Below are 21,785 nucleotides of genomic sequence, written 5' to 3'. Positions count from 1 at the left end.
GCTCCTGGCAGGGCACTGGGGATCCCCATGCAGCACCACCTTGGACCAGTGCCCTCCCCTCTCCCAGCTGCAGTTTCTGCATCTCTCACATGGAGGCTGATGTCCCCCTGTCCCAAGGACACAGAGGGAGGTGGGGGATTCGAGACACAGGCAGAAGGCAGGGTGGAGAAGGCCGGCGGATCCACTGGGCAGGGAGGGTACAGCATGGGAGGAGGTGCTCATTGGGCGGGGCGCTGGAGGGCTTGTGCATATGGACACCCCTGGACAGACATGCAGGAGGTGTTTGGGCACCAGGAGCCCCCAGGGAGAGGCCTGAGCTGGGGCAGGCGCAGGCTCGCTGTTGGCTCACTGGAGCAGTGCCCACATCCCTGCTGGTGTTCCCCTCCAGTGCAGCCTGCCTGCCTCTGCCCCCCAGGCATGGCCATCCTCCCACACCCTGCCATCTTGGGCCATCCTCCCACACCCTGGCAGGAGTCAGATGGTTGTCTTGGGCATTGGGCCTCCTGGGTTCTGCAGCTGCATCTTCGAGGCCTCAAGGCCGCCCAGCAGAGGCCTGTCCATCAGTAAGATGCACAGGGACCACTGGGCTCCCTCCTTCACTTGGGAGCTGGGCTGTGTGGCCTGCGCAGATTCCAGGCTGCTGGGCTGGGAGCTGCCCGTCGGCTTTGACAACGGTACCTGGGGTGCAGGACACACACGTGCCCGCCTGCCATGCCTGCCCCTGTGCCAGCTGCTCACATGGACATGGCTGGTTCCTGCCTCAGGAGCGGAACAAGCTCAGTGATGGGACCCAGGCCACCCGCCTCCTGCCCAGTATGGCCCCTGACATAACAGCAGGTAGAGCTGGTCTTTGGAGTCAGCCTCCCCTCTCATTTCCACAGCCCTTGCCCTGCCCAGGACCTCTGAGAGGACGTGTGGGCTTGGGGCTGCGCGAAGCATCTGGTGCTTTTCTTGACTTGGGCCAGCTCTGCCAATGTGTGAACTGGATAGAACCACAGGGGCAAGCCAGGCCCACACCCCCATTTGACAGATGGGGAAACCAAGGGCCCAGGAGGGGCTGTGGTCCCAGATGCCCTGATTCCTGCAGTCATTCCCAGACCAAGCCAGTTGGTCTTGTTCTCAGTTGATAAAAGCTCCCCAGGACCTTCCTTAAACCAGGCCCCGTCCTGGGCTCAGACAAGGGCTCTGCTCTTGCTGAGCTCACGGTGTCACGAGTGAGCTGGGCCTCCCAACAGAATTAGGCAAGGTAGCGAATGCCTCTGTGCTTCAGTTTCTTTATCTGCAAAATGGGAAAAAGAACCACTGCCTCCCAGTGTGCTTGTGAGGCCTGAACAAGGTAACAGCTGTAAAGGCTCCTTATAAACCATCAAGCAGCTCAAGGGCCCAGGACTGATGCCCAGTCTCTTGTGCAGAAGGTGCTCTGGGTGGGACAGGGCCCTGGGTTCTAGCCTCAGTCATGGACTGTGATCCCAGCTTTCCTGTCTATAAAATGGGAAAGGGCATGACAGGACTCAAGGGACCCCAAGAAACCTTTGTGGCTCCATGGACAGGCCAGGCTGTTGGGGGTTGCCTGGGGAGCACCAGGCTCCCCCTCCCCATCCCCAGCATAAGCTCATGCCTGTTACAAACCCATCTCTGATCACCCTAGGCACTGAACCCAATGCCTGGGGAGAGCCAGGACTGTGGGGGGATCCATTTTGGAGTGCAGGCTCCAACATATCCAACCTGACAGCAGATGGTCCCTGGATCAGGCACCCTGCCTGGCTGAGGGCAATGTGGGGAGTGGCGCACATGGTGCGGGTCCTGCTGGGGCACGTCCCCCAGCCCAAGCCCAGGGCAAGTCCCCATCTGCCACGGTAGGCAGGGCCTGGTGCCCTCCAGGGAGAAGCATGCCTACTGCGCCCTCATTAGGCTCCTTTCCAGGGTGGCATGTGAGGCTGTTTGCCTGCTCAGAAGTGGCTTAACTAAGGAGATTCCGGGGCTGGAGAGGCTTTGGGTCTGGGAGATCCCAGGCAGGGAGGACCCTGCTACCACCACACACCCCTGCCCAGTGTCTCATCACCACTGCATCCAGGGTCATGGTGACCTGCCTGCATTGTGTCTTCTCTGCCCTATCATCTACCCCCGCTCCAAGCAGTCTCTGGCCTTCCTTGAACATCTCCTAGGTCAGGGAATGAGCTCCCTCTTAAGATCCCTGTTTAACCTTGGGCAGCCCTGGGGGCAGCAAGTGCTTCCCCATCTGGTGCCAACATCTGCCTCCCCTGCGAGTCGTAGACCCTGCATCAACCAGCTACTCCCTCTGCCCCAAAACAGCCCTTCAGAAACAGAGATAGGGAGCAGTCATCTCCCCAGAGAACAGAGAGAACCCTAGGCCTTGGAGTTCTGGGAGTCCCAGCTGGTCCCACACCTCCGCTGTCCGCTCTGGGGGGACCACCGTCTCCCAGGCTCTCCGAGACTAAACGTCCAAGAGAAGGGACTGGAGACCAACCCTGACCTGACTCGGAGGTAGGTCCAGGCCCTGGCCCAACTTGCTTTGCAACATCCAACAAGCCTTACAACCTCATTGAGCCTCAGTTTACCTGGCTGCATGCTGGGCTGTCACCACCATGGTGCCTGTGAGAGGCTGCAGGAGTCAGGCTGACAAGACCCCCTGTAAATGGGAACGTGCGGGGTGACTGTGGGAGAAAGGCAGCAAACGGGCATCACCGAGCCCCTGCCCCAGCCCCTGGTCGGGCTCTTTGCAGGTGCTGCGGTATTCAGGTGTGCTCTATTCTCCTGAGAGATGGAGCATGCTATACTGATGAGAAAACTGGGTCCAGAGAAGCCAGGTGTTTTGCTCAGGGTCACACAGTGAGTTTGAGGCAGGGCAGGTATGGAGCCCTCCCCTCTGCTGGAGTTTGGGCTTTGGTGCCAGGTGAACGATGGGTGTCAGCAGGGGCCTGAGGCCCAGGAGGAGCCCAGATGGGCCTGCAGGGGCCAGCCTGGTGAGCTCACTTTGGGGCGTGCAGACACATCCCCAGCAGGCTCCAGGCTGCCTCCATCACCCTGAATCTCCGCATCCCAGCAAGGCTGGGGTGCTCTCTGGCAAGTCAGGGTAGTCTGTAGCCTGACTCTGTCCCCAGCTTGCTGTGTGGCCTAGGGCAGGTCCCTGGCCTCTTCTCCAGGTGGTCGTCAGACCTGGGACAGGGATGGTGGTGCCAGGCTCGGAGGGTGGGAGGGGTGGGGCTGCCCGAAATTGGGACATGTGTCTGCATCAGCAGTGTAGGCGGCTGTGCCCAGGCACAGGCCCTGTCCTGACTCCCTCCCCTTGCTGCCAAGGGACAGGGAGGGGACTAGGTGTGAGAGAAGGCTGACAGTCACTGAGCCCCACTGGGGCTGGGCCCATACCACCTCATCCTGTCCTTCTGCATGTTCCACCTTGCACCTTCACTCACCCAGGCCCCCTGCCCTGTTGGTGGTGCTTGGCTGGGCTGGGGGAAGGCCCTGACCACTGGGGCCCGACCCTGAGCCAGGTCCAGCAGGAGGTCACCTGCTATGGGGACAGATGTTGTCAGCTGACAGGAAGAGATCTGGGTTTAGACACTGGCCAAAGTCCACACCAGCCCAGGAATGTAGGGGATGCCCCAGCGAGCCGCCACACCAGCTGCTGCCCTTCCGGTCATTGACACATCATGTTCATCTCAGCATTCCCAGGTGTTACAAGGAGGGCAGAGCGTAGCCGGCCCTGGCCTGGGAATGCACCAACACAGGGCCCCTGGGCTGAGCCCAGAGCTGGGACTGCAACTAGAACTTCAGGGCAAGAGAGGCCCCTGGCCCCTCACTTCCTGGTCCCGGGCCTGAGGCTCCAGGACTAGGGCCAGAGTGGGCACCTGTGAGAGGCTGGTGGCATGGGAGGGCTGTGCGTTCTGCCAGGGCACCCTGTCCCCACTGCTGCGCTGTCTGACAGGCCCTAGTCTCTCTTCTTGCTCCCAGGTGATAGCTGTGGTCATGGACATGTTCACCGACGTGGACATCTTCAAGGACCTGCTGGACGCCGGCTTCAAGAGGAAAGTGGCCGTGTACATCATCGTGGATGAGAGTAACGTCAAGTACTTCCTGCACATGTGTGAGCGGGCCCGCATGCACCTGGGGCACCTCAAGGTGAGCAGGCTCCTCACTTGCCTGGCTGGCTGGAGGGCAGGGGTCATTCAGTCTGTCAACAAACACTTCGAGTACCTGCGTGCTCTGGACGGAGTCCTGTGCCAGGCACTCAGAGTCCAGTAATCCTAGAGCCTCCTGCCAAGCAGTCACATAGCCACTGCTTGAATTCCCTGAGGGACAGGATACTCACTACCTCCAACGTGGCAGAGATAAAATAAACACTGATTAGGTGCTTGCTGACCAGGTGCTGGAGCTCATGCCAAGTGCTGCATCATGTTATTTCAGAGCAGCCCATGCCACATCGGTTATCTGTTTGCTTGCATACCTCTGGTGATAGTGTGCTCACTGCCTCCTCAGGTAGCTTGTGGCCTTTCTGGAGAGCTTCAACTCCCAGGAAGTCCTTTCTTGAGTTAAGCCCAAATCTGTCTCCTTAGAATGTCCATTTACTGGTTTTAGATTCTGGCTCAGACAGAGGAAGCTCCCTCAGGCTGGGGCCAGGGAAGGCTTCTGCGATGGCTGCACAGTTGAAGTGAATTTGAGGCACAAGAGCAGAGGAGAAAGAACCTTTGGGGTGGGGGAAACCATGGAACAGAAGTGGATCAGAGAAGGCTGCCGATGGGGTCAGGGTGGGCTGTGGTTCTCAGCACTGTTTTGCTGTGTGTCCTTGGGCATGTCACCTCCCTTCTCTGGACTACAGGATCTCATTGGTCCAACGCTCTTCTGCCCAGACACCCTGGCATTTGGTGTCTGGAGCCCTCCTTCTGCCAGGCATCGCTTGGCACCTGCTGCGTGCAGAGCGTTTCCCTGAGAGCAGATGAGCGTGCGTGATGACGGCGAATAGTTCTCTTGCATTGGCCGTGCGCCAGGCCCTGTCACAGGCACTTTGCATTGGTTAATTTAATCCTCACAACAGCCTAGTGGGATAGGGAGTTGTTCCCATTTTGCAGATGAGGGAATGGAGCCACATACCCCATGTCACTGCTAGCAAGTTAAAGATAGTGGGGTAGAGGCCTGCTCCAGACCCTTGGGCTCAGCACCAGTGTCTGACAGGTCAAAATTCTGCAGGTTTCAGGCTTGTGGTCCTAGGAGAAGAGGCACCGCCAGTCTGGTTAACAAGGGGCCGGGCTCCACGCCTGTAATTTGTCAGCATTTGTCAAGCGTGCCCACCCCCTCCGACCCCAACGCCTCCGGTTGAGTCCTTTCAAGTGGTTGTGAGCACTCCGTGGTGAGTCTCTAGCTCTTGGGACATTTTTAATATGGTCTCCCTGGTGGGTTGGCCCCAAGCCCCACACCCACCTCACTCCCCGCCGCGTAATTAGTGCTGGGAATCGATTCCAGTGGCAGATAGCTCATGCCTGAGAGAGCCAGTGTGGAAAGGCCACTTTGGAAACCTGACTGCAGAAGGCCTGGCCCTGCCCGATGCCCAGGAAGAGACCCCAGTGGGGCCCCACCAGCACCGTACCCCTGCCCCAGGCCCAGCGAGTGCTTTGCACTTCCCCCAGCGTGCAGACGCAAGCAGGGAGCAAGCCTGTTGGTTTGGAGCAGGGACCCTAACCTGGGGCCAGCCACTCCAGAGGCCTCGCCTTCCACCCAGGCCCCTTCTCAGCAAAGAAGCCCTGGCTGCTCCGCTGCTTGCAGAGTTCTGAGTTTCCAGGAAGCCGGAGGCAATGGGGCAGATGGGGGGCCTGGAGTGCCTGGGCCTGAAGGGGGCTTGAGGTCATTCAGATGAGGCTCCCACAAGACAGATGGAGAAACGGAGATCCGAGGGAGGCCATGCCTTGCCCAAAGCAATTCCGACCAATTTAGGGGTGGCGCCTAAAAGCCAATAGTGACAAATCAGCTCTGACAAGGAGGCTGCAGATCCCTGGTACTCAAGCAGCAAATAATAAACAACTACAAATAATAACACAGAGCATCAAAGGATGAACTTGATCCCTTATATTAATTTCTCTTATCCTTTTTATTGGCTCAACCAATCTTCTAGCACTCCCACCCTACTCATTCACACCAACTACTCAACTATCAATAAACCTAGGAATGGCCATCCCACTATGGGCAGGGGAAGTAGTCACTGGCTTCCATTATAAAACCAAAACCAAAGCCAACCTGCCAGCACAGGCTGCCCTGGTGCTGCCCACACGGCTCACTGGCCGCTGACCTGCTGTGGGTCCTGGGTGTGTGGTTCCACCTCTCTGGGCCTCGAGTGCCCCATGGCCATAGTGATGCCTCACGGGGTTGTGTGAAGGTGAAATTAAAGGAGACGGTGGTTGTAAAGTGCTGTGTGTGCTGAGGAAAGTTATACAGCTACTGGCAAGAACCACACATTCTAAATCCCAGGCCCTGGGCTGGGTGGGGCAGGGGCTTGGGTATGAGGCCTGCCCTGTTCCACCCCCAGCCCTTCCACTGGCTGTGACCAGCTGGAAGGCAGCTGGCACTGCAGGTCCCTGGCCCCGCCTGCCCTGCTCAGCCGCCTCGCTTCCCCAGGGAAGGTGGCAGAGTCTGTAGGGTGACATATCCAGGAGCTAGACGCCTCCATGGGAAAGTGTGACCTGGCTTCCTCATTCTCGCCTCTGAGCTTGCCCTTCTACAGCCCTGGGCGGGTGGCCAGAGGCCCTGAGAGCCCAGCCCCAGCCAAGTGTCACCCCCTGTCGAGGGCCTGCCTTCCCTGCCTACCTCCCTCACCTTGAGCTAGCTGGGCCCAGACCTGTCCCGGGAGCACTTCCTTTGCCGATAATCCCTGGGCCTGCCCTCAGCCACCGCCACCCCTGCCCAGCTCTGCACCAACCTGCCCCAGCTCCTTTGGGCCCAGGGTACAGGTTTTCTGGTAGGATCATCCTTTTGACCTTGGGGTGTCAGGTGCCAGTTTGGGGGTGATACCAGGAGCCAGTCCTGAGCCCCAGCTGTGCCACCTGCATGGTAACCTTGGGCAGAGTCACTGAATCTTTCTAGGCCTCCATTGTCTTGTCTACAAAATGGGGACATGGTCATTTATCTGTCAGGGGTGCTGTGAAGAGTGAAGGAGGCCGTTTGTGCGGTGGGCCTTCGGTCACGAGCTCCCTTCCCATCCTGGCTTTGGCTGTGGACAGGCACAGCCCCGCCATGAGACGCAGCTCTGGTCTGAGTGCTGAGCGGCTTTCTTTCCCTCTGCGCCAGGGTCTGGCCGTGGTTCACCCTCACTCGGCTCCTTCCTCCTAAGCTTGGAGCCCACACCAACACACTCTCGAAACGCTGCCCTGTTGCTTGGGCCAAGCCCACTCCTGGTCCCCAGGTGAGGTGGGAGCAGCGTGCACCAGTGTCTCCCCAAATGTGGGGCTCCCAGCCATTCCTAAGCACCTCAGCCGGTCGCCCTGGCCGGCCCCAGTGGCCCTCCACGTGGGAGTATGGGAATGACCACCCCAAATGACAAATAGGGAGCAGGCCTTGGGAAGAGGGCCAGAACTCTCACTGACACCCTCTAGGGTCACAGGGCCAGGCCGCATGACTTGGCTGCTTTTGGGGGTGATACTGGGTGTGGAGGGATGCTCCCAGGCCAACCAGAGACAGGCTGGGCCTGAGGCTTCCAGCTTAGGACAGACAAGAGCCATGAGATGCCTGGGCCATCTGAAAAGCCAGTTGACTTCGTGCAGCCAAACTGGAAATACCAGCAGCCCCTGGGCAAAGGCCAGACCCGTTTCCCATTTCTGATGAACAAAGAAGCATCAGCTGGGATGGCCATGGGAAGGCACACGGTGAGGAAGTGAGGATCGCTGCCGCTCAGGCCTCACGCTGGACAGGCACGACCCAGCCCTTCCGCTGCCCAGGTTCCCCCGTTCCCCGGGGATGCCTGGGTGTTGCTTGCTGTCTCTACCTGGGCCTGGGTCTGTGATGGATTCAGGGTATAAGGCAGGGTTCTCTTTTTTTTTTTCTTTTTTTTGAGAGGGAGTCTTGCTCTGTCGCCCAGGCTGGAGTGCAGTGGCATGAACTGCAAGCTCTGCCTCCCGGATTCGTGCCATTATCCTGCTTCAGCCTCCCCAGTAGCTGGGACTACAGGTGCCCGCCACCACGCCTGGCTAATTTTTTGTATTTTTAGTAGAGATGGGGTTTCACCGTGTTAGCCAGGATGGTCTCGATCTGCTGACCTCGTGATCCGCCCGCCTCGGCCTCCCAAAGTGCTGGGATTACAGGCGTGAGCCACCGCGCCCGGCCAAGGCAGGGGTTCTCAAATGGGGGGGATTCACTCTGCTGAGGGACATTTGGCATTGTTAACTGTCCACCTTGGGGGTACTACCAGCATTGAGTGGCCAAGGATGTTGTTAAACATCCTACACTGCCGGGGACAGGTCCCACACAAAAGGGGACATGTATCAGTTGTGCAGAGGCTGAGCAGCCTTGGCCTAGGGGAGAGAGGAGCCCCTCAGACCAGGGCCTTGGAGCTAGGCTGGCCCTGCCCCTACATGCTGTCACATACTTTGGGCCAAATATGGTTCACAAAGGGCCCACCACCCCAACTTCACAACAGCCTGGAGAAGTCCAGGGTGAGTGTTGACCACCCCTCTCCACCCTCCACAGAGAGCGAGACAGGCCCTGTAGAGGAGAGTAGAGGCTGCTGGAGGCCTGCACCTCAGGCAGCCAGGCTCCTACTGCTATGTTGGGCTCTGTTCCTTGCATTCCTCACACTAGGCCTGGCCTCACTGTTCCCAGCTCAGACCTGGTCAAGGATGCATCTCTGGGCCTCCCCACTGCTCTACCGGGCCTCTACTCATTCACACTAACTACTCAACTATCAATAAACCTAGGAATGGCCATCCCACTATGGGCAGGGGAAGTAATCACTGGCTTCCATTATAAAACCAAAACCAAAGCTAACCTGCCAGCACAGGCTGTCCTGGTGCTGCCTACATGGCTCACTGGCTGTTGACCTGCTGTGGGACCTGGGCGTGTGGTTCCACCTCTCTAGGCCTCGAGTGCCCCATGGCCATAGTGATGCCTCACGGGGTTGTGTGAGGGTGAAATTAAAGGAGACGGTGTTTGGCCAGCAGGGCCCTGAGGAGGTGGGTGATGAAAGAGCCCTGTCCTCAGTCCTGGCCCAGCCCAGGGCTACTGGGAGACAGTGGGCAGGTCACTTCCCCTACCTGAGCCCACCAACCACCCACCCAGTACGGCTGACAGTCCTGGCCTCCCTGGGCAGTCCATCCCTCCTGGATGTTTTGTGGTCCTCTGTGTTGGTCCCCCACAGCCCACTGCGCCACTTCCAGTTCATGGGGCACCCACTGGGAGCTGGACACCTTCCCTGGGTGGGCCCCACCTGTATTGTGGCTCTATTCAGTCCTCACAGCAGCCTTGCAGCACAAGGATGAGTAGACCCTTTCATAGATGAGAAAACTGAGGCGTGGAAAGAAAGGCCTTGGTTGGCGTCCATTTGGTGCTAGGATTGGAGCCTGTTTGACTGGAGCTCAGGAATGCCTAGACTCTAGACCCACTCTGCTCCAGGGGCTCCTGGGCTCAGCCCCCTCTGCCTCGCACCAGCGGGCTTGGCACAGTTGGATCACATGTCCTTTAAGCACATGTGGCCTGGAGGCCTGGGGGGATTGGGGGCAGGGTGCTGTAGTTTGCCCCAGCCCTGGAGCCCCCACCTTGCCACCCGCTGAGAGCAGATGAAGCACCGCCCGGCCGTCCTCCCCTGCCCTGACTCGCCCTTGACGTCCTCTCTTACTTATGAGGAAACTGAGGTCCCAGAGGGTCCAAAGACTTGCCCAGGGCACCCCTCTTGGGCCAGCCCCGGCGTCCCTCCACCCATCTGCTGTCCTGTGCCGGGGGTGTCCCAGGAGCTCAGAGACAATGCAGCTTTGTGGGATCCTCCACCTCTGCGCACACGAGCCCAGAGTCTTGAGACATTACCTCATCCAGGCCAGGCCCCGTGGGGTGGGGCCCATCCAGGCACAAGCTGGGGAGCAGGCCATGAGGCAAGAGGTGGGGGGCCCTGCTGCAGGCCCCCACCTGCTGCTGAGCCCCAGGTAGAACGGGCCTAAGAGTTGGAGGCCCGCCCTGCTGTGTGCTAAGGGAGACTAAGGCCCAGCAAGGGCCCGGGACTTGCTTCGAGTCACACAGCGAGTCAGCGGCCCAGCCGAGGCCTGCGGCTCACACGGAGGGTGAGTCACTCTGAGATGGAAGTGGTGACTTTCCGAGCCCTCATCAGGACAAGGTTTGGGATGGGTGGGGACAGACACTGTCCAGAAGGGTCCTGATGCTGGCGGCCGATTTTCCAGGCTAAGGAGGGGTCTGTGGCCGGGCCAGGAGCCTGCAGGAGGCGGTGGAGCTGGGCTCGGTTGGGCTCAGTGACAGGGAAGGCCTTGTACCACCTCCAGGATCTTTGTCCGACTTCTCAACCCCGAGCGTGCTCCATGTTGGGTACAAAGTCACGAGCGCTAATTGTCCTGGGCCGTGGCCAGCTTCCTGCTGAGCTGGCTGTGTGCAAACCTGCAGCCTGCGGGGTGGGGGGCCGGCGAGGGCGGCCCTGGGAGCAGAGGCTTATTTGCCTTCTGCACTGGGCCCTATGAAAAGGCTATTGTTTATCCCACAGGTGGGCATCAGATGGGGACTCACCCACGGCCCACACCTGCCTGCCTCTGTGGTTGCTTGCCTGGGGCCACCCCAGCCACAGGGGTCTGGGACACAGAAAGGACTGGCAGGGCAGGAGGCTGGATGGCATGGCGGGCAGCTCTGCTCTCTCAGGCTCCCCTCCTCTCCCATAGCATTCACCTCACACACCCACTGCCTGATGCCAGAACTGCTCCTGAGATGCACACCCAACCCCATCGCTTTTGCTGTAAATCCTCCCATGGCTCCCTACTGGCCCCAGGGCCAAGCTCAGGCTCTTAAGCCGGTGCAGGGTCTTTTACCAGGAGCCCGCCCCTGCTCGCTCTGCAGGCTCCATCACCCACCCCTCCTCCCCTGAGGTGCTCTTGTACAAAGGCCTCTCATGCCTGGTCTTTGAGTCCCTTCCCTGGAATGCTTCCCCACCTCCCCCTGTGACCTATGTCATCCTCTCCCGGGAGCCTCCTGGCCAGCCCTTCACACTTCAGGCTACTCCTCTGCGATCCTGGGCATTCAGCTTGTTTTCGTTTACCCCCCCAGCCTCCCCTTCACCTCCCAGGTGGGATCCTCATCACAGGCATCTCTGCAGCTGGAGGCCTCGGCAGGGGTTGATGACTATGTGAATGAGTGGGGTGAATAAGCTGGGGCCAGTGAGTGGGTGAGGGGACAGACCAGTACGTCACAGCTCAGCCTGACTAAGAACACGTCATAGCCGAGAGCCAGAAGCCGGCACAGAGCCCCTCGGGAGGGAGTGAGACTCCCATCACAGGAGGCATGCAGGCAGACCAGTCAGGAATCCCTGGAGTTGGTGTTAAAACTGAGATTCCCTGCCTGACCGCAGGCCTCCTGAGTCAGACCCTCAGGGCACCCAGAAGCATTTCTTACACACTGCCCTAGACAGGGGCCAGATGAGCCCCAGGTCCCCTTTACACCTGTGATTCTACTTCGGGATGCCCTTGGCCATCCTCGACACTTGGGTTCCAGCCAGGCTCGCCCTGTCCTTCCTGGGGTCTGCCGTGCCCAGCACCAGCCTTTACCATCTGCTCCCCCCTCACAGCAGGTCCTGCTACCTGGGGGAGGGAAGTCAGCACCTGGAGCTCATAACACTCAGGCCCTTGGCAGCTCCAGAGACTCCACACTGGGACAGAGGGCCCTTATGTGTCCAGGGTCCAGGAAAAGGCCGGTGACGACCTGGCCTTGGAGCTGAGGCAGTTGAGGGGCCCGCTGTGCTCCTCATGCCCAAGGAGCCCTCTTCTCCTTGGGTCTCAGCTCCCTTGGCCACAGTCTCTGAGGGCCTTCCTGGCCTGCTCCTGGGCCAAACAGTGTAAGCCAGCACAGAATTGAATCTCTGACCATTTACAGGACCTGGCCTGGGTGCTGGGTGGTGTCCTGGCCATGGGGAAGGAGAAAGATTTGCTGTGAGTCCTGTCCTCGGAGCAGAGCCCAGCAGAGACAGGGGTGTTGAGAAGCACAGGGGAGAGGCCACGCACCCTGGAGGGCCACAGACTTATCGGAGTATAAGGCACAGATTCCGCAGGGCAGGCCCCCTTCCTGCCCTCCTCTGGCTGCATCACCCCCTAGCCATCCAGGAGACACTTCTAAAACGTGTGCACATCACCCTCCCGCTCAGGACCCCACCATAGCATCCACCACCCATGGCAGCATTTCCCAAGCTGGCTGGCTGTGTAAGCCTTTTCCTGCCTGATGCTGCTCTTCAGACACCTTTAGGGCCAAAGCCCAGACCATCTTATCCCAACCCCTTTGTACCAGTGCCTGCCCGCTCTGTAGCTTCACGGCTCAGCAGCTCCCTCCTTACCCTGAGCCCTGCAGTCCCAGACACACCAGCCCCTTTCTCCAGGCCTTACAGCCTCTTTCTTCCCCTCCTGACTACTCCAGAGTCCCCTCTGAGCCCTGGGCAGCTGCCGTCCTCCCCTCGCCCTGTGTGGTCAGGGTTGCAGTCGTGTAATTCTGTCTCTTGGTTCCCAATACAGAATCTCAGAGTGCGGAGCAGCGGGGGAACTGAGTTCTTCACGCGGTCGGCAACCAAGTTCAAGGGTGCCCTGGCCCAGAAGTTCATGTTTGTGGATGGAGACCGGGCTGTGTGCGGCTCCTACAGGTGACTCTCCAGCTTTCAGGGAAGTTGTGCGAGAGGTACCTCTGGCTCCCAACTGGTTTCTGCCCTTAATCCTAACCCTGGTTATTCTGGTTCATTGGTCCCAAGGCTGCTGAGGTGTGCGCAGGGCTGGAGCACATCTGCCCGCCTGTCTGTCTCTGGAGGCAGGCAGAGAAGGGCTTTGTCTGAGGACGCTGTTGTTCCAGCTTGGAGATGTCACTGGCCTGGAGGTGGGGTGTGGCCAGGCCGTGCCTTCGCAAGCCTATGGGGGTCACTCTGAGAGCCGTCCTTAGGGGTGGGGCCAGCTCTGTGGGCACCACCACATGGGGCATGGGGTGGGCGCTGCCCATGGTTACATGGGGGTTGGTGGCAGCATAGACGCATGGCAGCAGCGGCCACCACATGCAGAACCCCCACGGTGTCCAGGGCCTTCCTGAGCTGCTTAGTGAATCCTGTACCAGCCTGAGAGGAGCACAGTGCCCTGTCATTTGCAGAGGTGGGAACGGGCTTGGTGCAACCAACTTGCTTGACATCCGACTCAGTCTGACCCCACAGTATGCACCTGCTCTCTGCCCCCATTCACTTCTTGATCCCAGGGCCCTGTGGCCACAGTCTGAGGCCCAGCGGCTATGGGTGCACGGGGGCTGGGCGGAGGAAGCAGGGTCATGTGCCTGACCAGCGCCCCCTCCCTCTGTTGCAGCTTCACGTGGGCGGCTGCGCGGACGGACCGGAATGTGATCTCTGTGCTGTCTGGCCAGGTGGTGGAGATGTTTGACCGGCAGTTCCAGGAACTGTACCTCATGTCACACAGTGTGAGCCTCAAGGGCATCCCTATGGAGAAGGAACCGGAGCCGGAGCCTATTGTGCTGCCCTCTGTGGTCCCCCTGGTGCCCGCGGGCACTGTGGCCAAGAAGCTCGTCAACCCCAAGTACGCACTTGTCAAGGCCAAGAGCGTCGACGAGATTGCCAAGATCTCCTCTGAGAAGCAGGAGGCGAAGAAGCCCCTGGGGCTGAAAGGCCCAGCGCTGGCCGAGCATCCAGGGGAACTCCCCGAGCTGCTGCCACCCATCCACCCAGGACTGCTTCACCTGGAGAGGGCCAACATGTTTGAGTACCTGCCCACGTGGGTGGAGCCAGACCCGGAGCCTGGCAGCGACATCCTGGGCTACATCAATATCATCGACCCCAACATCTGGAACCCCCAGCCCAGCCAGATGAACCGCATCAAGATCCGTGACACCTCCCAGGCCAGCGCCCAGCACCAGCTGTGGAAGCAGAGCCAGGACAGCAGGCCCCGTCCAGAGCCTTGCCCTCCCCCAGAGCCCAGTGCCCCCCAGGACGGTGTCCCAGCTGAGAACGGCCTCCCCCAGGGGGACCCTGAGCCATTGCCCCCCGTGCCCAAGCCCCGGACAGTCCCTGTGGCAGATGTACTAGCCCAGGACAGCAGTGATATTGGCTGGGTCCTGGAGCTCCCCAAAAAGGAAGCTCCCCAGAATGGGACAGACCATAGGCTACCCAGGATGGCAGGCCCAGGCCACGCCCCACTCCAGCGGCAGCTATCTGTGACCCAGGATGACCCCGAGAGCCTGGGGGTGGGGCTCCCCAATGGGCTGGATGGGGTGGAAGAAGAAGATGATGACGACTACGTAACCCTCAGTGACCAGGACAGCCACTCAGGCAGCTCCGGCCGTGGCCCTGGCCCCCGACGGCCCTCAGTGGCTTCCTCTGTGTCAGAGGAGTACTTCGAGGTGAGAGAGCACTCAGTCCCTCTCCGGAGGCGCCACTCAGAGCAAGTGGCCAACGGGCCAACCCCACCACCGCGCCGGCAGCTGAGTGCCCCCCATATAACCCGAGGGACCTTTGTTGGACCCCAGGGTGGCTCCCCATGGGCCCAGAGTCGGGGAAGAGAAGAAGCAGATGCGTTGAAGAGGATGCAGGCCCAGCGCTCCACAGACAAGGAGGCACAGGTGGGTCAGGGTCCCTGCACACCAGGGGTCACGAGTCCCTCCCTGCCAGCCACCCAAGAGCTCGAGCTGTTGTCTTCTGGGCTACCGTGTCCCTGACTCTGATGACTTCAATTCCCTTGTTACAGATGGGGAAACTTGATGAACAGGCAGGGGTGGGAACCGGCCAGGGCCATATGGAAGGCCATCATTAATGCTGGACTCTTGGTCCCAGCATCCTGAAAAGGCAACCTAAGGAAATGCACGTTTCCCCACCTAGAGGTCTCCAAAGCCTGTGGTTAGAGGATCTTGATGGCACCTGCCAGATGGGTGGCACAGTCCCTAGTTTGCAGATGAGGAAACGGCGGGGCACAGGGACGTTCATTTACAGCCTTGAGGTCACACAGCAGTAAGTGATACCTGTCCAGACCTTGTGCCAAGCCACATGCATGTTAATCCCTTTGATTGTGGCCCTGAGGACCACTCTCCCCACTCCCCAGGTTGGGGAACAGTTCACATCTATCCTTTGCCTCTTCTTCTGGTGACGTTTGCAGGACAAGGTCCCAGAACCCTGGGTGCCCTGCAGCCTGGGTTCAGTGCCCGGAGCCCGTCCTACCTGGGAACAATGCGCGGCTGATCATGCCCGGCATGATGATCAGGCCCATGGGGAGCATCTTGAGGTAGCTGGCCAGGATGGAGCCCGCCTTGGCATGGTTCAGGTCCCGGGCTGACAGTGATCGCTGCACGATGACCTGGGGGTGGAGTGCGAGACGGGGTGAGTCCAAGCCTGAGGGACACTTGTGTCAGGATTGGTCCTTGGTGGGCCTCAGGGAATGGGCATGAGGCACGATGATGTCCCATTAGCCTCTGACCTGCCCAAAACAGCCACACTCAAAGCCCCAACACTGTCAGGGTCCCACCAGGAGAGCTCACTTCAGCAGGCCAAGCAGCGAGAGCCGAGGTACACTCATTCCCAGGGACTCAGTCCCCTGACCTGTCAATAGGGGAGGTGTGGATCCTGCCCAGCCCACCACCCCTGGCAATTGTCAGGGCTGGAGGAGACCCTGGGTGGGGTGGTATGGGGACATACACCCCTACCCTCATCTCCTGGACCCTCATGACAGCAGCTGGCACATTTATAGTGCCAGGAGCAGACATTGGTGCCAACTGTGTTTGCATGGCTGGCAGAGTTCAGGTGCTTTAAGACCTGGGGTTTTGAAAGCTTGCAGTTCAGTAGCAGAGGGAGGGTAGAAGCTATCTGAGGACACCGGCCCTTCTGGGAGCCTTCAGCAAATCCTAACCAGGCCTTTCCAGATTTGCAGAATGGGAGGAGGGAGCGGTAAGTTGGACCCATAATGTCTGAGATCTCTCCCAGCACTGATATTACGATTCTACTTCAAAAGAGTTACTTTTTTTTTTTTTTTGAGTCGGAGTCTCGCTCTGTCGCCCAGGCTGGAGTGCAGTGGTGCGATCTCGGCTCACTGCAAGCTCCGCCTCCCGGGTTCATGCCATTCTCCTGCCTCAGCCTCCCAAGTAGCTGGGACAACAGGCGCCCGCCACCACGCCTGGCTAATTTTTTGTATTTTAAAAATAGAGACGAGGTTTCACTGTGTTAGCCAGGATGGTCTCGATCTCCTGACCTCGTGATCGCCCGCCTCGACCTCCCAAAGTGCTGGGATTACAAGCGTGAGCCACCGTGCCCAGCCCAAAAGAGTTACTTTTTAAACAGCTTTATTGAGATATTCACAGACCATATAATTCACCCAAAGTGTACACTGTTCCCATGGTTTTTAGTACGTTCACAAAGTTGTACGACCTATGACTCTGAAACGTAACTAGTTTTCCTTTGCGGTTCCACAGTTTAAGTCACCAGCTGCAACTCAGGAGCAGGAAGCCTCTGTGATTTTTTTTTTTCTTTGAGACGGAGTTTCACTCTTGTTGCCCAGGCTGGAGTGCAATGGCGCAATCTCGGGTCACCGCAACCTCTGCCTCCCAGGGTTCAAGGGATTCTCCTGCCTCAGCCTCCCAAGTAGCTGGGATTACAGGCATGAGCCACCACGCCCGGCTAATTTTTTTTTGTATTTTTAGTAGAGATGGGGTTTTACCATGTTGGTCAGGCTGGTCTCGAACTCCCGACTTCAGGTGATCTGCCCGCCTCGGCCTCCCAAAGTGCTGGGATTATAGGTGTGAGCCACCGCGTCCGGCTGCCTCCGTGATTTTAACTTACTTTCCAAGCTTGCTAGTTTAACGGACGGCTCCCAGCATTTACCCCTAAGCTGTGGATGTCACGGAAACATTAATTACAGAGGCTAGGAGTGCCTGCGGGCTGCAGCCTCCGAACGCAGGGCAAGCTGCTGTCCTTCCTGCTTCTCTGCCAGCTTGCTGTGACTTGGGAGAAGCCCTTGCCTCAGTTTGGGCCTCAGTTGCCCCATCTGGACAATGAGAGAGTTAGACGGTGGTTCTGTCTAGGTGCTTGGGAGAGAAGCATTTCCCTAAGACCCTGAATGTCTTTTTGCCATTGGTGGGATATTTGCCTCTATATTCCAATCTGTGCTCATGGCAGCGGGCCCTGGGACAGGTGCTGTCACCCCAAGTAGAGAAGCTGAGGCTCAGAGTTTCCATGAGCTGTGAGGCCTGCCAGTCCCCCTGAATAGGGCAGGGGCTTTCCCCACCCCTGACTGTCAGATAGCAAGGCTGGGCCCCCAACTCAGATGTCAGCAGGCCACTGCTCACCCCCACCTCCCAGCACTGGTGTCTAGTCCCAGCCAGGCGCTCTTCCCTGAGGAAGCCGGCACTCACTCCCTGAGTGGCCATTTCACCTTGGGCTCCTCATCTGCAAAATGAGGAGAGTTGTTGCAACGACTTAAGTGAGGCTGCTAGTGTAGCCGGCCAAGCCTGTCCCTGGCTCCTCAAGGGCCTCCGGTGAATGTGAGTTCTCTTTCTCAGGGAAGATGATGAGTGAGTTTTGGGGTGTGGCCATTGGAGTCAGCACGCTGCCCACGAAAGCTGTGGTTGCTGTTATGACTGAGGTGGCTGCTACTGACTAAGGGAGGGCACCCGGCCTGGAGCTGCGGCATCAGCAGGTGACAGAGCTGGCAGGACCCTGGGAGGCCTTCTGGTCTGTGCACTGCCCTGTTTCACAGACAGGGACACCAAGGCCCAGGGAGGGGCAGGGGCATAGCCCAGACGGGAGCCCAGACCAGGGCTCTGTCCACTGGACCCTTTGCCTCTTTGTTACTGGTTTTGTTTCTGGTTAGAAAAATGCCACCTACTTGTCATGGATGAGCCAGAAGATAGTGAACGGTCCATGCCTGTATCCCAGCACTTTGGGAGGCCAAGATGGGTGGATTACTTGAGGTCAGGAGTTCAAGACCAGCCTGGCCAACATGGTGAAACCCCATTTCTACTAAAAATACAAAAATTGGCTGGGCATGGTGGCTCATGCCTGTAATCCCAGCACTTTGGGAGGCCTAGGTGGGCGGATCACGAGGTCAGGAGTTCGAGACCAGCCTTGCCAACATGGTGAAACCCCGTCTCTATTAAAAATACAAAAATTAGCCGGGCATGATGGTACACGCTTGTAATCCCAGCTACTTAGGAGGCTGAGGCAGGAGAATTGCTCGAACCCAGGAGGCGGAGGTTGCAGTGAGCTGAGATCACACCACTGCACTCCATCCTGGGTGACAGAACAAGACTATGTCTCTGGGAAAAAAAAAAAAAAACTTAAAAAAAAAATACAAAAATTAGCCGAGTGTGGTGGCACATGCCTGTAGTCCCAGCTACCTGGGTGGCTGAGACAGGAGAATCACTTGAACCCAGGAGGCGAGGTTGCAGTGAGCTGAGATGGTGCCACTGCACTCCAGCCTGAGCAACAGAGCAAGACTCCATCTTAAAAAAAAGCAAAACACCCCTATGGTCTCAACACACAGAACTGCTACCTCCCTTCTGACTAGACTGTGGCTATCTTTGAGGGCTACCCTGGCCACAGAGCAAAGTGGAGTCAGACCTCTAGGTGCCCCTAAAAGTCCCCAGTGTCAGTGAGAGCCACACAGAGACCAGGAACCTCAAGTAGGACTAGTGCCTGGGTTTCTGGACCGAGGCCCCACATCCACCAGGCAGACCCAGCCCGAGGGGAAGAGGATGGGGAGGTAGGGCAGAGGCCAGGCTACAGCTCCAATGCTGGTTGGTGTCCTGAACCACCTGGGGTCAGCAGTGTTCCTCCTCCACCTCCCTGTGTGATCCTCTCTGGGCCTCGGGCTCCTTATCTGTGCAGTGGGGCCTGCCCAACCCTGACCCCAAGGCCAGGACATGTGCAGATTCGTTTGGCCTTGATGGGAAAATCTCCTGACTGATGTTCCACCCAGAGAAGACCGTGCCATGCCAAGCCCATGCTGCATTGGGAGGAGGTGGGAGGTGGCGGGTGTAAAGGGGCTCAGCCTGGCAGGGTACCACTTGCCTACTGTGCCCTCCACGGCCAACCTTTCACCAGCCCCTTGCCCACTGGGGCTGGCCCTCAGCCCTCCCAGGAGAACTGGGCAGACGCCTGCTGTGAGCCCACGTGTTCCCTGGAAAGCCCTCCCATGAGGCATGGCAGATGTGGGCAGCTTGTGAGCACAGCATGCTGGAGTATGAGGGGCCCTGCTTGAGGACCACGTGTTACAGATGGGGAAACTGAGGCCCAGCCTTCCAGCGCTTCTGATAGCTCCCAGTTGGGGTCTGTTCTTTTTTTTTTTTTTTTTTAGACAGAGTCTCGCTCTGTCCCCTAGGCTGGTGTGCAGTGGCACAATCTCGGCTCACTGCTCACTGTCAACTCCACCTCCTGGGCTCACGCCATTCTCCTGCCTCAGCCTCCCAAGTAGCTGGGACTACAGGCGCCTGCCACCGTGCCCAGCTAATTTTTTGTATTTTTAGTAGAGACGGGGTTTCACTGTGTTAGCCAGGATGGTCTCGATCTCCTGACCTCGTGATCCGCCCATCTCAGCCTCCCAAAGTGCTGGGATTACAGGCTTGAGCCACCGCCCTCGGCCAGGTCCGTTCTTACCGTTGGAACCCAGGGAGGGTCTCTGGGCAGATACTGATGGAGCCCGTGCTGCTTGGGAGAGGAAGAGCAGAGTCGGGAACCACGGAAAAGTCACTCCACTCTGGGTTCAGATCCAGCTCTGTCTCTGGCCTCAGTGCTCTGGCCTATGAATGGAGCTGGTTGGGCCTACTCCCAGGGTAGGCCACGTGGGAAAGGCTTGTGTGAGCGCTGTGATCGTTCATTCCACAGAGGCTGGCTGTGGCTGCCTTGTCCTATGGTGGACCCCTGGGGCTGGGTCCAGAGGCATGGACAATTGTGGGGCCTGTGCCCACTGCTTCACAGGCCTTTTCCCACCCACATGCTCCCTGGAGCTGCCCACGGCCTTTGGGACAAGCAAAGCAAGGGCACCATCTGCTTCTGCCCAGAGACAGGAAGCAACTCATCTGAGGTCACCTGGAGGGCTGGTGACAGGGTCTTGAGGGCAGGGCCAGAGTCACCCCCTGCACTCAACAGAAACTCCTGCATTGCCTCCAACAACCCCATTCAGCCCATTTCCAACCACGTCCCAGGCCTGTGTCGGAATAGAGGAGGCTGGGGGGGTGAGCTGGGAGGAAGCTGCCTTGCTACACCCACAAAGGGCAGGATTATTCCCATATTACAGACAGGGGAACTGAGGCATCGAGTGACTAAACCAACTGGTCTAGGCCCACTCCCTGGTGAATGGCAGAGCCAGGAGGCGAACCCGGGCCTGCCGGCTCCTGTGTGCCTGAGCAGGGTCCTGTGCTGGGGCGGGGTTGGCCCTTCTTGCTCAGCCTCACTCTCTGCTCTCTCTCTCCCAGGGCCAGCAGTTTCATCATCACAGGGTCCCTGCCTCAGGGACTAGGGATAAAGACGGCTTCCCAGGACCCCCTAGGTACCGCTCTGCTGCTGACAGCGTCCAGAGCTCTACCAGAAACGCTGGCCCAGCCGTGGCTGGCCCCCACCACTGGCAGGCCAAGGGAGGCCAGGTACCCCGCCTGCTTCCGGATCCCGGCAGCCCAAGACTGGCCCAAAATGCCCGCCCCCTGACCGATGGCAGGGCCACCGAGGAGCATCCGAGTCCCTTCGGAATCCCATACTCCAAACTGTCTCAGTCGAAGCACCTAAAGGCCAGGACGGGCGGTAGCCAGTGGGCCTCCTCCGATTCTAAACGGAGGGCTCAAGCCCCCCGGGACCGCAAAGACCCCTAGCAGCATGTCCCAGCCTGGAGCCACACCTTCTGAGGCCCCAGCCCAGACTCATGATGCGGAGGGCAGACAGGCCGCCTGGGCCTACCAGAGCCCACTGGGACGGCAGGAAGGTGGGATGGGCGGGAGACGTTGGCACTCACCTGGTCGGTGCACCAGTACCAGGTGGCCATGATGGTCAGGCCAAAGGTCATCCCGGTCCACGGCAGGTCCCCTGTGTGGGGGTCTCGAAACATGTGCATGGCGTCTGTACGTGGCAGGTGGCAGGTGGTGTTGGCAATGGTCCTGGAGGGAATGGCCTGGGCATAGGCTGCCTCCAGCTGCCCGTAACCACCGATCTGGTCAAAAGCTGGAGGGGTCAGGGTGGAACAGGGACAGTTCGGTGGTTGCGGGGCCCTGACTTCCTGGGCTCCCCCTGCCTTCATCTCACAAGAAACTTCCTGATGCATCAAACTTGAGTTTTTTCCACCTCATCTTTCCCAGTGTTTGGAAAGGTGTGAGGGTAGAGGGTTTTTTTTTTTAAGGTGTATTTGAATGACTATTTTATTTGTATTTAAAATAATACTATTAAGTAAGCATTTTGCACATGGGCACCCCAGTGTCCCGCTGGCCCAGCAGGAGTCACTGTTGGCCTCTGGACACTCATCGGCCTTGGGCAGGTGGTTCTCAGCCAGGTTTCCGATTGTCGATTCAAGGAAGCAAAAGTAATTTTTCTTGACATTTGAGGACCTTCCTGAGGCTTCTAAAGTGTTCATCCTGATCACCTGAAG

General features: G+C 58.7%; 2 protein-coding genes across 6 annotated transcripts in view; one reads left to right on the top strand and one right to left on the bottom strand.

The window, feature by feature from the left end:
* The window catches only part of FAM83G (family with sequence similarity 83 member G), a 33,750-nt gene extending 12,441 nt beyond the window's left edge, over nt 1-21,309 (top strand). The window contains exons 3-7 of one of the 3 annotated variants that reach the window (XR_001710565.3): nt 3,973-4,140; nt 12,705-12,829; nt 13,527-14,793; nt 14,919-15,178; nt 15,324-15,413. Coding sequence is in view for 2 of the 3 variants with exons in the window: in NM_001243845.3 (NP_001230774.2) it covers nt 3,973-4,140; nt 12,705-12,829; nt 13,527-14,793; nt 20,629-21,018 (1,950 nt within the window). In the remaining variant the exon portion in view is untranslated. The other 2 variants (NM_001243845.3, XM_009432627.5) reach the window with 2 other exon arrangements.
* Nucleotides 1-21,785, bottom strand: part of SLC5A10 (solute carrier family 5 member 10) — a 69,945-nt gene that overhangs the window by 29,650 nt on the left and 18,510 nt on the right. For all 3 annotated transcript variants that reach the window (XM_063799723.1, XM_016932255.3, XM_016932256.3), the window contains 2 exons: nt 21,159-21,364; nt 15,386-15,521 (listed from right to left, as the gene is read on the bottom strand). In XM_063799723.1, coding sequence (XP_063655793.1) covers nt 15,386-15,521; nt 21,159-21,364 — 342 coding nt within the window. The remainder of the gene's footprint in view (nt 1-15,385; nt 15,522-21,158; nt 21,365-21,785) is intronic.

The sequence above is a fragment of the Pan troglodytes genome, chromosome 19, assembly GCF_028858775.2.
Source record: "Pan troglodytes isolate AG18354 chromosome 19, NHGRI_mPanTro3-v2.0_pri, whole genome shotgun sequence".
NCBI lineage: Eukaryota > Metazoa > Chordata > Mammalia > Primates > Hominidae > Pan > Pan troglodytes.
The sequence above is the reverse complement of the archived record's forward strand: the minus strand, read 5'-3'. Positions and strand labels throughout refer to the sequence as shown.